The 14,660-nt window shown below is 50.2% G+C and overlaps 1 protein-coding gene across 1 annotated transcript; it reads right to left on the bottom strand.

Annotated features, from left to right (window-relative positions):
- Positions 1-958: 958 nt before the first annotated feature.
- On the bottom strand, positions 959-13,637 carry SIGLEC15 (sialic acid binding Ig like lectin 15). The gene is made up of 5 exons (XM_039545450.1): positions 13,586-13,637; positions 10,354-10,737; positions 5,943-6,302; positions 4,290-4,320; positions 959-1,206 (listed from the first exon to the last, which is right to left on the bottom strand). Exons 1-5 carry the CDS (start codon positions 13,635-13,637, stop codon positions 1,128-1,130), a joined length of 906 nt encoding a protein of 301 aa, XP_039401384.1. The 3' UTR covers positions 959-1,127.
- Positions 13,638-14,660: the final 1,023 nt, after the last annotated feature.

Genomic DNA, 14,660 nt, shown 5'->3' with positions numbered 1-14,660 from the left:
GCGGTAATTGGGGAGGACCCCCCGCCGGCAAAGACCCGGAGCAGAAGATGCTCTGGGGGCCCGGGCCCTGCGAGAGTTTTCTGGGCCCCCCGGAGCAAGTGAAGGACCCCGCTCCAGGGGCCCTGAAAAACTCTCGTGGGGGCCCCTGCGGGGCCTGGGGCAAATTACCCCACTTGCCCCCCCTCTGGGCGGCCCTGATATAGCGAACACAAGTTTTACTGCGATGTAGTCTGTGGAGCCTCTTATCATAAGGAAACTTCATATAATGTACATATACGTGTGTGTTTATATACAATATCCACTAACAGCAACTGCTAGAATTAAGGCTGCAATCGAGTTCTCATTCCAATTTCCTGTTTTCCACTCCCACAGCTTTCTGAATACGGTTCCCTCTTGGGCTAACATGGTTAGTCTCTGCCAGAAGGGAAGTATTTTTTGGGAGAGGGAGGCCAAGATGGTGGGTTTTTTTTTTTTAAAAAGATGGAATAACTTTTTTCAGCAGTTTTTAAGATGAAAGAGTAAATATATATAAGATATAAAAAAATACATTTCCCTACCACTTAAAAAAAATTCAACAACCTTTTTCTTCACATCTGAAGAAAGGCTGAAGTTTGAAATGCAACCTCAGTCCTTTTGTTGTCTTTAATAAGCTGCATATGTTTTGCTAAGTTCTAGTGGTTTTAAAATGGTTTTAAAATAATTTTTGGAAAATGCAGGATGACGACTTTTTTGGAATGTGCAGGAGGACATTTGACTTTTAACCGTGGCCTGATTGCTGAGCGGTACAGGCTGAAAATATGCAGGTTGGTTGGAACTGACATCTAAAGTCGCTCGTCTTCTCCTTGGCCCTGGATATTCCTTCCCTTTTCTCACTCTCTTTACCTACTGCTCCTTTTTCGTTCCCCACAGCTTACATTTTTGGTAGGTTGCAGCCAGTAGGGGCCAACCTGCTCACGCATGACCAGTCTGACATTCCATGCATCAGAGCCCAGTAGTACATATGCACCTTGTTGGAGAAAAGACACACAAACATAACCTGTTTTGTTCTACGTGTAATGAATAGTAGATCAACATGTGTAAACGTGAAAATGATGTGGTCCAGATTCCAAAGGCCAAGTTGCTGCAGGTCATTCTGTCGGCAAACTCTGACTGACACAGTTGTTTCTGCGGTCAAGATTTTCATATGTAGAGTCTTGCGCCTGCTGCCTGCCAACAAAAGAGTTGAGAATGGTAAAGGCTAGTGTGTCCGTTGGCGGTAAATATAAATGCTGGCTTCCCTATGCAGGGCTTCAGAAATGATGCGATCTTTGAGAACTCAGCTGATTTCAGATCACAGTTCCAGGGCATCAGAATCAACCTGATGATAACCCATTTTATTTGAAATTGGTCCTACCATCTCTCTCTCTCTTTTTTTTTTAAGTTTCATATGTTTGTACATGGTGTTTTTCATTCTCAAGGATCCAAAAGCATTTCACAAACTATATACATACAACACTACTGCCAGGCAGCTGCTTCGGAGCCTCAGACCACAGGGACAAACCTCTCCACCCATGAGAGCTGTCATGGGATCTTTAATATTCATGTGGAGCATCCAGGACCTGGGTTTTTAAGCTGTCATCTAAAGTGAGACAAAAACAATTAAGACTCCGGTGGCACCTTAAAGACGAACAGATTTATTTAGGCATAAGCTTTTGTGGGTAAAAATCCCATTTTTTGGGTTTTTTTACCCACGAAAGCTTATACCCAAATAAATCTGTTAGCCTTAAGGTGCCACCGGAGTCCTCATTGTTTTTGTGGATACAGACTAACACGGCTACCCCCCAATACTTGATAAAGTGACACAGGGCATTTCCACCCCACAGAGCTTTTGGCAGTAGAGCTATGTCAGCCAAGCCCCCTAGTGGAGATGCGGAGTATGCCAGCAAAAGTTGTTCTGCGGCATAACTACACCACCTTCCCGAACAACATTAGCAATGTCGACAAAAGCTCTCTTCTTTTGGCACAGTTACACCTGTGCCAGGGTTCTGTTGACATAACAATGTGGGCTGAGAAGGCAGATGGGGTGTGTGATTTTTTTCCCCAGGCTCCTAACTGGCATAGCTATGTCAGCAAAACTTCATAGGGTAGACCAGAGGGGGGCAAACTATGGCCCACGGGCCACATCCAGCCTGCGGGACCATCCTGCCCGGCCCCCGAGCTCCTGGTCTGGAAGGCTAGCCATGACCCCTCCCCCACAGCCTCAGCTCGCTCCGCCGCCGGTGCAATGCTCTGGGCGGTGGGGCTGTGAGCTCCTGGGGCAGCGCAGCTGCAGAGCCTGGCCTGACCCGGTGCTCTGTGCTGCATGGTGACGGTGACGGTGGTGTGGCCTGGCTCCAGCTGGGTGATGTGGCTGTAGCACCACTAGCCACCGGTGCTCCAGGCAGCGCGGTAAGGGGGCATGGAACAGGGGGGCTTGGCTAGAGGGTAGGAGAGTTTGGGGTGGTGGTCAGGAGGTGGGGGTGTAGATAGGGGTTGGGGGGAAACAGGGGGTTGATTGGGGGTAAGGGGTCATGGGGGGGCAGTCAGGAAGGAGGGGGAGGGTGGATGGGGTGGCAGGGGACAGTCAGGGGACAGGGAGAAGGGGTGGTTGGATGGGGCAGGGGTCCTGGGGGGCCAGCAGGAATGAGAGGAGGGGTTGGATGGGGGTCAGGGATCTGGGGGCGGTCAGGGGCCAGGGAGCGGGGGTGTGTGGATGGGGCAGGGGTCCCCGAGGGGCTGTCAGGGAACAGGGGAAGTTGGATGGGGCAGGAGTCCTGGGTGGGGAGGGGCAGATAGGAGGTGGGGGCCGGATCACGGCCCCCTCCCCTAACCGGCCCTCCATACAATTTATGAAACCCGATGTGGCCCTCAGGCCAAACTGTTTCCCCGCCCCTGGTGTAGACCAAGCCCACAGATACAGTCAAATGCATAGGATCCAGTTCATCAACCTTAACAAGGTCAAGGGATGAGTCACTCCTGGCAGGGTTGGAAGCTGTTTCTGGCACAGCGAGGTGTTTTCCATAATATTTACCATGTTGTCAGGCTAGCTGTACACCTGAGTTCAATGGAAGTCAGCTACCACATTTCTAAAGACTAGTTTACCCCCCAAAGTTTCCTCCAGGCTACAGATGTCTGTGGTTTACTTTCAAGCCTCAGCCTGGAACAAGTGTTTTGGGAGTGTCCAAATTCGCCTTAAAAATTGCATTACCTACCTGGAGCCAACTGACAATCAGTAAGGTTAAGATTTCATCATGGCTGTTTTTAGTAAAAGTCACGGACAGGTCGCAGGCAATAAAAATGATTCACCCCTCTAGTGTGCAGACCATGATACTGATATAAAGGTGCTTAAATCAGTATAGCTTATTTTGGTACATTATAGACTCACAGACTTTAAGGTCAGAAGGGACCACTATGATCATCTAGTCTGACCTCCTGCACAATGCAGGCCACACAATCTCACCCATCCACTCCTGTAGCAAACCCTTAGCCTATGTCTGAGTTATTGAAGTCCTCAAATCGTGGTTTGAAGACCTCAAGCTGCAGAGAATCCTCCAGCAAGTGACCCGTGCCCCATGCTGCAGAGGAAGGTGAAAAACCTCCAGGGCCTCTGCCAATCTGCCCTGGAGGAAAATTCCTTCCCGACCCCAAATATGGCGATCAGCTAAACCCTGAGCATGTGGGCAAGACTCACCTGCCAGCACCCAGGAAAGAATTCCCTGTAGTAACTCAGATCCCATCCCATCTAACATCCCCTCACAGACCACTGGGCATACTTACTTGCTGATAATCAAATGTCAATTGCCAAATGAATTGCCAAAATTAGGCTATCCCATCATACCATCCCCTCCATAAACTTATCAAGCTTAGTCTTAAAGCCAAATATGTCTTTTGCCCCCACTACTCCCCTTGGAAGGCTGTTCCAGAACTTCACTCCTCTAATGGTTAGAAACCTTCATCTAATTACAAGTCCAAACTTCCTCGTGTCCAGTTTATATTCATTTGTTCTTGTGTCCACATTGGTACTAAGCTTAAATAATTCCTCTCCTTCTCTAATTGATACAAGCACCTTTATACTGGTGTAACAGTCCACAGTAGAAGGCTGCCTTGATTCAAGTCTATTTCTAAAGCAATATAGCTTCATTGGAACAAAAACTGTGTGTAGACCAGCCCTTAGATTCTAAGGTTGTTACCAAGTCAAGGATCAGTGGCAGTTCCCTGCTTAAAAAGGAAGTCCAAGCGGGTTAACGTGACAGAAGACATTATGTTCTTACCTGGACAGTCTGGACGGGGCTGTGACATGACCTGTGAGGTGAGAATAAAGACGCAAATTAGTTTCCTGCCAATTTCATTTGGGAAGATCTGAGATTCCAGCATTGATGGTGGGTTTCTGAACCACAAGGAATGGGAAAAAATTCCTTAGGTTCTGGTTAGTCTTTCAATATAGTGGGAATGACGTCTAAATGCAGAGAGCAAAGCATCTCGCTGCTCCTTCCTAGATGTGATTTGCTTTGTTGTAATTTCCTTTTTATCTTTCAAGGTGGTTAGTGGCTCCCGTACATCTTCAGCACAAGAAAGTGTCATCATAGCCACAAGAGTCAGAGTGCAGCATGATCTACTCTGAGCTCTGACTGGGAGCGGTGGGCTCCTCAGATTAGTCCTGGCTTTGACGCAGCGTAAGAAGCAGGGCCGCCCAGAGGATTCAGGGGGCCTGGAGCAAAGCGGGGGAGCGGACATAAAAAAAGGCGCCACCTGCTGCGGCAGTTGTACTCACCGGGCGGCGTGCCGAGTCTGCGGCGGCGGCGGGTCCTTCACTCGCTCCGGGTCTTCGGCAGCACTGAAGGACCCGCTGCTGAAGTGCCGCCGACGACTTGGACTGCTGCCGGGTGCGTAACAATTAAAGAGGCGCCTCTAGCCAGGGAAGGGATTCTCGGGCAGGGCTCGCGGGGCCCTTGTGGGGCCCGGGGCAAATTGCCCCACTTGCCCTCCCCCGGGTGACCCTGATAATAAGGATGCTGAACTGGCCTGGGACTTGGGAGACTTTCCTGGCACAGCCACAGACTTTTTGAGTGACCCTGTGTCTCAATTCCCCACCTGTAAAATGGGGATAACACGTCCCTACTCCAGCCTCACTGGGGCATTGTGAGGATGAAAATCCATGAATGACTGTGAAGCACTCAGCTAATACGGTGACAAGGGCCATGGGAGTACCCAGACAGACAGTGATTCTGCCTCCCTGGTACATTTATGCAGCAAGTCTCAGAACCGGGCTTGATCTACGGCGCTAGGAATAGCTGTGTGGCCATTGCCACTTGGGCTGGAGTCTGGGCTTTGAAGCCCATCCCATGCCTGGGCTTCAGCGCCTGAGCTGCAACACCTGCACAGCTATTTTTAGTGCTGTACCATGAGCCCAAGTCTGTCGAGCTGGGCTCTGAAACGCACTGCCGTGGGCTGGGTAGCTGCACTCTCTGTGGCCTTGAGCAAGTCCCTTAACCGCTCTGCTTCGGTTTTGCCATCTGGGAAACGAGGATGATGATACTGTGAGGATTAAACCATTCTGTGAAGGCAAGCTGTGCCGGTGTCTAGGCACAAAGCATTAATAATTAGCCTGTTTTAAAATGGCACCTCCCAGCCATTCATCTTGCTTCCTAGACCCATAGTGTTAGACATATGGAAACGCCTGTTTACTGTGTCTTTTAAAAAAATACAAGGGCCCAGTCCAGCAACCCCGTAACTAGCAACTGGGGAGTTTTGCGTTTCTCCTTCTTTGTTTATGTTACTTTGCTTGGATTTTCAGTTATAAACATCCTCTGAGGAGGAAAATCCTGGCTGATTGCATCTTTTTCTTTCCGCTGAGTCACCCCACGAGTTAACAGTCTGATTGAACACAGTGAATGGTATGAAAGCAAATAAATAACGGTACATACCTGCCCTCCAAAAAACAGCGATTCCTAATATCCCCAGCAGCAGCAGCACTTTTATTCCTAGCGTTACATACATCAGGATCAGAATCAAGGAGCCGCTTGCTGCTTTGAATTTATAGAAATACACGGCTCCCTCCGCACGCCCGTGGCTGTTAACGGCCGTGCACGTGTATTTTCCATCGTGAGTCAGATAGTGCAACTCTTTGGTTATCTGGTGGTTCAAGCTTGTGACCGATGTGGCATTGCTGAAGAGAGGGCCGGTCCATGTCAGAGAGGGCAGCGGCTCCCCTTCGGCGGTACACTGCGCTCTGAAGGTACGGTCCTGGTTGGAGCCGATGGTGATGTTAACAATCCTGGGAGCAGCTGCGCGGGTCACAAGAAGGGATAAAATCAAATGAAGATTCAAATCCCTCGCTGGTTTGGGGCTCAAAGCATTTAGTGCCCTTGTTGGCCTGAACTGATTCCTAGACTGCTGGGATTTTGTAACTTCGGGATCATCGCTCCTTTTCCTTCAACATTTCCTGTCTCTTGATTTCCTCATCACCCCTGGGCTTCAGAGAGAAGCACCAGGTTCGAGCAACTAGGGCACAAGCCTTGGAGTCAGGGGATCCGAGTCCCTTCCCTGTTTTATTATGACTGTTGCTATTGGGGTGATTAAAAATAGAAAGAATGTCGTCAATCTAATTTCCCCTTCGCTCTCTATGTGGTTTGGTTTATTTATTGTTAGTGTTTCCTGCGGCCTGAGCAGTGAAAATAGACTAGTCAGTTTCAAGGCCAGTCGGAGGGGGGCCCAGGAGGGCCATTTGGCCTGGGCCTTAAGCTCAAAGGGGAGTCTCAGATTTAGACACTTGTAAATTTTCTGGCATTTGATAAGTTTCGCAACTTGTTTTTATGCACATGAAAGCTAGATTGCTCCTCAATAATTAGTGCATTTGGAACCCTGAGGGGGCCCGGTCAGTTTCATGGCCTGATTCTTATGCCTGCAGTGACTGGACTGCAAATTCAGTGTATCCCGTATGTGGAGGAGCTGTGTGAATGAATTAATGGGTGTGAAGTGCCTTCCTCGGATGTAAAATGTCACCCAGGGGCAGACAAATACGTTCTTTCCAAGGTATTACTGCTATTTTTTAAAAATAGCCTCAGACGCTTTGCAGACTGCGTGCCACAGGCAGGGATCACTTATCCATTGCTGAACCCTGGACAGTCTTTGGGGGTGCATACTGCTGCTAATGCATACCTGTAGTGCTGCACCCCGCAAGGGAAGTGAAGAAACTAGACAGGGGTGTTATTCAGCTGGATTATCAGCCAATGGTGGTTTTCAGACGGGAGTATGCGTACCTCTAGGGGTATGCAAGATCTTGTCAAGGGGTACTTGAGAAAAACCCTGTAATGGCGGACAATGCACTTTGTTTAGTTAGGCTTGGCAAGCTGAGCCTAGGTATATTATGACCCTATCTCAGATGGGGTACACGGTAGATTTTGAAAAGGGATACGCAGCCTAAAAACCTTGAAAACCACTGAGCTAACAGAACTGCGGCCCTGATACTGCAGCGAGCTCTGTACATTTGGACCCTGCATCCATGAAAGCCCTATTGATTTCAATGGCTGCAGCATGGTTTAGTGGATAGGGCATGGCCCTGGGACTCAGAAGACCTGGGTTCTGCTACTGACACTGAGCTGCCATGTGACCTTGGGCAAATCGCTTCACCTGTCTGGGTCTCCGCTTCCCGTCTTTCCTGTTGTCTGTTTAGATTGCAGACGCATCATGGTGGGGACTCTCTCCTACTATTTGTTTGCTCAGAGCCTGGTATGATGAGTCCCCAAGCTCAGTTGGGGCTCTAGGTCAGGGGTGGGCAAACTATGGCCCGCTAGCCATTTTAATCCGGGGAGCTGGGGAGCAGGGTCGGGGGCTGCTCCACATGGCTCCCGGAAGCAGCGGCATGGTCCCCTCTCTGGCTCCTACACATAGGGACTGCCAGGGGCCTCCACTCTGCATGCTGCTCCCCCGCCCAAAGCACCTCCCATTCAGCTCCCATTGGCCGGGAACTGCAGCCAATGGGAGCTGCAGGGGTGGTGCCTGCAGATGGGGCAGCGCGCAGAGCTGCCTGGCCGTGCCTCCACATAGGAGCCAGAGAAGGGACATGCTGCTGATTCCGGGAGCTGCTTAAGGTAACTGGCACCTGGAGCCTGCACCCCTGAGCCTCGCCCCATGCCCCAGCCCTGATCCCCCTCCTGCCCTCCAAACCCCTTGATCCCCACCAAGAGCACCCTCCTGCACGCCAAACCCCTCATTCCCACCCCAGAGTCCGCACCCCCAGCCGGAGCCTGAACCCCTTCCCGCATCCCAACCTGTTGATCCTTCTACCGCCCTCTAAACCCCTCGATCCCAGCCTGAAGCACCCTCCTACACCCCAAACAACCCGAGCCCCACCCCAAAGCCCGCATCCCCAACCAGAGCCTTCACCCCCTCCTGCACCCCAAACCCAATCTGGTTCTTAGTCCTGGTGGCCAGGAACCAGCCCTTTTCCCTGCCACAGTTCCCCCTAGATTCTATTCTATTCTATTCTGGCTCTTATATTGTACACATTGGCATAGTATCTGATGCTCAGGAAAATGTCTTGTACTGATGTTGTAGAGCTCCCCAGGAATGACTAGATTGGTTCATTGCTGTGACTATGTCTACACTATCACTGGATTGATGCTCCGGTGATCGATGCACTCGGGCTCAATTTAACGGGCCTAATGAAGACCCACTAAATCGACAGTAGATCACTCTCTGGTTGACCCTGGTACTCCACCTGGAACGAGAAGAGTATGGTAAGTCAACGGGAAAATGTCTCCTGTCGACCCAGCGCGGTGTAGACACTGCAGAAAATTGACCTAAGCTATGTCGACTGCAGCTACCTTATTCACGTATTTCTATTCCCAGATGTGGCCCTCAGGCCAAACATTTTGCCCACCCCTGCTCTAGGCGCTACTGTAATACAAGTATAAATAACAGACCTCTGCACAAGTGCAGGGTCTTACTGCTTGGTGCTCGTTGCAGTCTCGGGGCTCGAACTGGGGAAGGGCTACACCCCTTAGAAACGAGGCCCAGTGCAGGCTCCTTTTCATCCGTCTTGCTGAGTTGTGGATTTAATATTTCAGGGAAGCAAATTAGCCCTCACTGTGGCCTGCTCCTCTTTTTAAAGGGTGAAATAACTTTCTCACACATCATGGTAGACACCCCAGGACAGCCTGACAGGACATTAGCAGTGGTGTCAGAGTGAATGGCTCTGTACAGCTGTCTGACCGCCATGAAGGTGTTAATTTGCAATTGCCAGCTCTCAGGATCATTGATCAGCCAATCAGCGTTAGCTCTCATCATGTCGCATTTCATACTTAACCTTTATTGCCCCAAGGACGAGTTTGTCCAGCCTTAGAATCCTGATCTGGGTATCAGGAGGTAAATATACCCAGCTCCTGGCTCTCTGCTCCCCTGTCATCAGCTCTGCCTCCTTCTGCACTCTTCCCCCCTGCAATTTCTTGAAAGACTGTTCTCACTCCAATCTAGCTCCCACTTGGTGCTCTTACAAATCCCAACAAAGAGGGTTATCCCAGTGGATGGTGAGCCCCATCTTGTCTCCCCACCTGGTACATCTTCTGCACAGAGCAGCTTCTGGGCTTTACAAAGTGTCCTCTGTTATCTGCTTGGACTGCCCTGAGCCACCGCTATCCTCCCACCGTGTTTCCCAGTATGAGGCAGGGGATGGGCCCCAGCATGGGGAGGTGGAGCAAATCTCACACTGTGGAGGGGAAAGCGGGGAAGTTCAAGACTGGCATTATCCAGGTGTCCCAATCTGGTTCTTACTCCTGGTGGCCAGAAGCCAGGCCTTTTCTCTGCCACAGTTCCCCCTAGATTCTCTTCTGGTTCTTAAATTGTACATGTCAGTATAGTATCTGAGGACTTAGATGTTCAGGAAAATGTCCTGTACTGATGTTGTAGGGCTCCTCAGGAATGACTAGATTGGTTCAACGCTGTGGCTATGTCTACACTACTGCTGGATTGACACTCCGGCGATTGATGCACTGGGGGTCGATTTTACGGGTCTAATGAAGACCCGCTAAATCGACAGCAGATCACTGTCTGGTCAACCCCGGTACAAGAAGAGTAAGGTAAATAGACAGGAGAATGTCTTCCGTTGACCCAGCGCGGTGTAGATACCGCAATAAGTTGACCTAAGCTATGTCGACTCCAGCTACGTTATTCATGTCACTGGAGTTGCATAACTTTGGTCAACTTACCCCCGTAGGGTAGACAAGGTCTCAGTGTGAAGTTCAGTGGCAACTAGCATGGAGTGGTCCCTCCAGCTTCCACATTCTTCCAGCTCTCTAGCCTCTGTCGGTAGCACCTTTAGAGCTGATGTTCTCTTACCTATCAAATGGAGTCTTATCCCAGTCCTGCTTTCGTACTTGTCATGAAGATCCCCAGAAAACTCCACCCGGCAGAAGTATCTGTTGCTGTCACTCCAGGTCAGGTTATCGATCTTGATGGAGAGGTTATTGTGCCTGGGGTTCCCAATCAGTTTGTACTTGTTCTTGTAGCTAATTGCAGTTTTACAGAGGTCGCTCGAGCTGTGAGTAACACATTTGAACACCACCATCCCATCGTAAGGTTCCTTGATCCTCCAAATGGTTGTGAGAGTCCGGTCATATGTTTTGTGGGGGTGTGTGAAAGTACAGGCCAGAACAACCCCCTTTCCAATCTCACCAGTAGCATCTGATGGAACCTGAATGGACCAGCCATTGGATTGCAAACCTGGAACCAAAGGAACTGGCTTCAGAAACCTGAATAGACCATAAAGACTGATGTCCCAAACCTGAAGAATGACTTCTTCCCCCATAAATCAAGAGATCCTCTCCTTACCCTGAGTCCTACCTGATCCATCCTTAGTGAGCTTATAGATACTTCATTGGGTCCGTGCATTTTATATCCTCTCTTTCTTGTGCTAGGAGCCATCTCACAGATCTGGAGGTTATGTTATGCCTTTGTCTTTTGAGGGTGATCAAGCCCTTTCACCCAATGGGTTGAGCAGCTCCAACAGGAGCGCACTCATTAATATGCTGCCTTCTTCATTGCACACTCAGTTAGAATGGTAGCATTCTCCATAGGGAGGTTGTGGCTTCTGACATTTCCAGAAGTCCACCTTCTTGTCGACACGGGGACGTGTTATTTGTGAGTCACCACACAGTGATGGGCTCTAAAGGCAGACTTAAGAGATGCTGGCAATACTGATCTAACGAACATGGCAAGGCTGGAGTGTGCATGCCAGTTCCCAGCACTTTCCCCCAAGTGTCTTGGAGGAGAGAGACAGTCTTTGAGGGTTAGAGGAAAGCAGTCAGTGGTAGAGGCAGAGCACTGGCACAACAGCAGTGGAATGTTACCCTACAGCTTCCTGTAACTTCTGTAAACCGTCCCTTTCCCCAGAACTACACCGTGAGTTCCCCACACAGAAGTGTTGCAGGAAACAAACGAAAAAAAACCCCTCTCTCTGGACCAAATCCAGCCCTGATACAAATCTAGTTGCAGTTACTGGGAACTGCAATTCCTCCGTGCCAGGGCCAGATTTGATCTTTGCTGTCTGATAATCCTTCTCTTGAAACCTCTTCACAAAACCAGCTTTCACCTGAGTGGAATACACATAAAAGTGTCAGAATCTGAAGTTGTTACCTTGATGGGCAGCTAATAACTGAGCTGCCACAAGCAGAGCTTCTGGGAAGGCTGCTGTCGGTTCTTCATATTGGTGGAAGCAATAACAGCTGCAGCACCAGGTAATGCTTCCAGGAACATGTGGCTCAGTATCTTATAGATCAGGGGTGGGCAAACTTTTTGGCCTGAGGGCCACATCTGAGTATGGAAATTGTATGGCAGGCCATGAATGCTCACAAAATTAGGGGTTGGGTGCGGGAGGGGCTTTGGGCTTTGGCTGCGGGTGTGCGTTCTGGGGTGGGGATGAGGGGTTGGGGGTGCAGGACGGTGCACCAGGCTGGGATCAAGGGGTTTGGAGGGCAGGAGAGGGATCAGGGCAGGGTCAGGGGATTGGGGTGTGGGTGGGGGGTCAGGGGTGCAGGCTCCGGGCAGTGCTTACCTCAAGCAGCTCCCGGAAGCAGCGGCATGTCCCCCGTCCTGGCTCCTATGTGGCGGCACGGCCAGGCAGCTGCGTGCTGCCCCATCCACAGGTGCTGCCCCTGCAGCTCCCATTGGCTGTTGTTGCTGGCCAATGGGAGCTGTGGGGGCAGCGTGTGGAGTTCCCTGGCTGCTCCTACGTGTAGGAGGCAGAGTGGGGACATGCCGCTCCTTCTGGGAGCCGAGCAGAGCCCCGGCATGCACAGAACGGGGCAAGCCCCCGACCCTGCTCCCCGGCTGGAGCTCAAGGGCAAGATTAATATGTCTGAAGGGCCATCGCTTTCCCATCTCTGCTATAGATCTTCCCTGACAGCTCACTGCAGATGTAACTTTTCCCTGAGTATCGGAAACTGGGGTAGATGGAAAAACTGAATGGTATCCAAAGGGCAGAGCACTCTCAGCTCCACTTGAGTTCCCTGGGATTTGTGGATTAGTGAACACAGCGTAACTGCCTAGCTAGGTTAGGTAGAGACTACAGGTTGTTTTATTTACACACGTGATGTTCTTCCACGGTACCCGGCAGCTATCGCTGGGACTGTACAACTAGCACCAGCCAATGAATGCTTTCTGAGGGGCAAAAGCCAAGGTAAGGGCAAGTATAGATGCAAATTATTATTTATTTTATTAGGTTTCCTGTAGATTGCCCCTCTCTGGCCCACAGGGTTTTATATTTTAGTGGCTGCTGTGTTGTCAATGGTTACAGATCAACCCCTTAATTTTGAGGTTACAGATCAATACCTATGATGATGAGCTTGGTTCATATTCATCTTGGATCCTGAAAAGATCAGGCAAAAGAGATCTCCTTGCACACTGATAACAATCTTATACTCAGATGGGCCTCGGTCCAGAAAAGAAGACACTTAAAGAAAGGCTTAACTTTAAGCATGTGCTTAAGCATGTGCTTTAAAGCTTTGCTAAATCTGAGCCATAATGTCCTCCGTCCATAGGAATCCTAAATTTGATGAGCTGATTTCTGAATCCCAGGTGTAAGCATTGCATTGCAGTGCCGTGTACGTGCGGGTGGTGGGTACGCGTGCACACGCATTAGTTTTGTCTGCCACTGAAAGGCAGTCAACTCTAGAGGAAACTATGTTCATTGTACAATAGCTCCCAGGAACGCTACACAACAGCGGGGCAGGCAGAGAAAAATGCTGTAATCGGCTGAAAATGCAGGGGGAATTTAGGTAAATATAAACTCCTGAGTTGGAATTTGGCTGTGATACTGGGATTAAGCCCCCTAGATGGTCAGCAGAGTCCTGGTCTCTCTCATGGCCGCAAAGAGTCAGAACGTTGGTCTTTTCCATAAGTTATTAGCCATTTTTAGTAATTATTGCCACCTGGAATTTCAGGGCACTATAAAGCAGCATTCTGGATCTGCAGTTCCTATCGAATGAATTGCATCGATCAGGTCCATTGGCATCTCAGCTGAGCAAGAAGACCGACAGTGATAACAGAGGCAGGGATAGCAGTCAGAACTCACCCTTCTTGAAGATGCAAAGTAGACACGTGAGAAATAGCCCAAACCCTTTCATGTTCTCTGGTTCTCCTCACTATGGGCGGATTTCGGATCAGCAAACCAGCATTGTTAACGCCAAAGCCGAGTGGTCAGACGTGTAGTCCCAGGCTGTTTGGCTGGGGAATGGAAGCCTCAGTGGTTTCCCTCTCTCTGGAGGGAATGAGTGAGTGCAGCAGAGCTGGCGATGGGGTTGGTTAAAAATACTTTTGTGGTCAGTCATGTGGAAAACACAAAGGGAGCTCAACATCTGATCATTTTCCACCAGTGGGAGGGGCCAAGAAATCTCTGCTGAACATCTCCGTTTGTAACCTTTATTGTACATGGGTGAGCCAAAGTCACAAAGGACCTATGTGCTCCAAACCCATTGACCCATGGGGAAGTTATAAGAGTCTGACAAGTGACACACTGGCTCCTGTGGCTTGAAGGGGGCTGTTCTCCCCCCTCTACCTCCCGGCTGAGACTGGCCAGGCTTCAGCACCGGTCCCAGGCACCTCAGCTCCGGGGAGACAGGCAGGGCCCCACAGGCCTGGAGCCAGAGGTGCACTTGGGGTCCTGCCATGGGGCAGAAAGGAGCAGGGGGTGGGGCCAGGGGATGTAGAAGATCCCTTGGCCAGCTGGCCGGCAGGCCGAGAGGAGCAAGTGGTGGGCAGGGAGGAGTGGGGTCTTGGGGCACAGTGCAAGAGGGGCAGGCCAGGGCCCCTTCGGAGCATGGGCCTGGCTCCGCGGGAAGGAGGAGTGGGACAGACTGGGAGGAGACCGGTGAAGAGGGCTGGGGAAGCTGATCTGTTAAAGACCACAGAAGGACCATGAGAAGGTTTGGAGAGAACACAAAGACAGGTCAAGTGAGAACTGGAGAACGCAACACATGCAAAAGTATTATTGGGAGGGCTGTAAACTGGAACAAAGCTGCTTAGATTGGGGAGATATTTCACTAGCTGTTTACAGAGTGGAGATCTAAGGAAATTAGTCACCTAAAAAGACAAAACCGGGACACTTTATATCCCATATTAGAAATGTTTCTTAACAAGAGGGGTCAGGA

This window comes from Mauremys reevesii, linkage group 6, assembly GCF_016161935.1.
Source record: "Mauremys reevesii isolate NIE-2019 linkage group 6, ASM1616193v1, whole genome shotgun sequence".
NCBI classification, from domain to species: Eukaryota; Metazoa; Chordata; order Testudines; family Geoemydidae; genus Mauremys; species Mauremys reevesii.
This window is presented reverse-complemented; position numbering and strand designations above follow the sequence as displayed.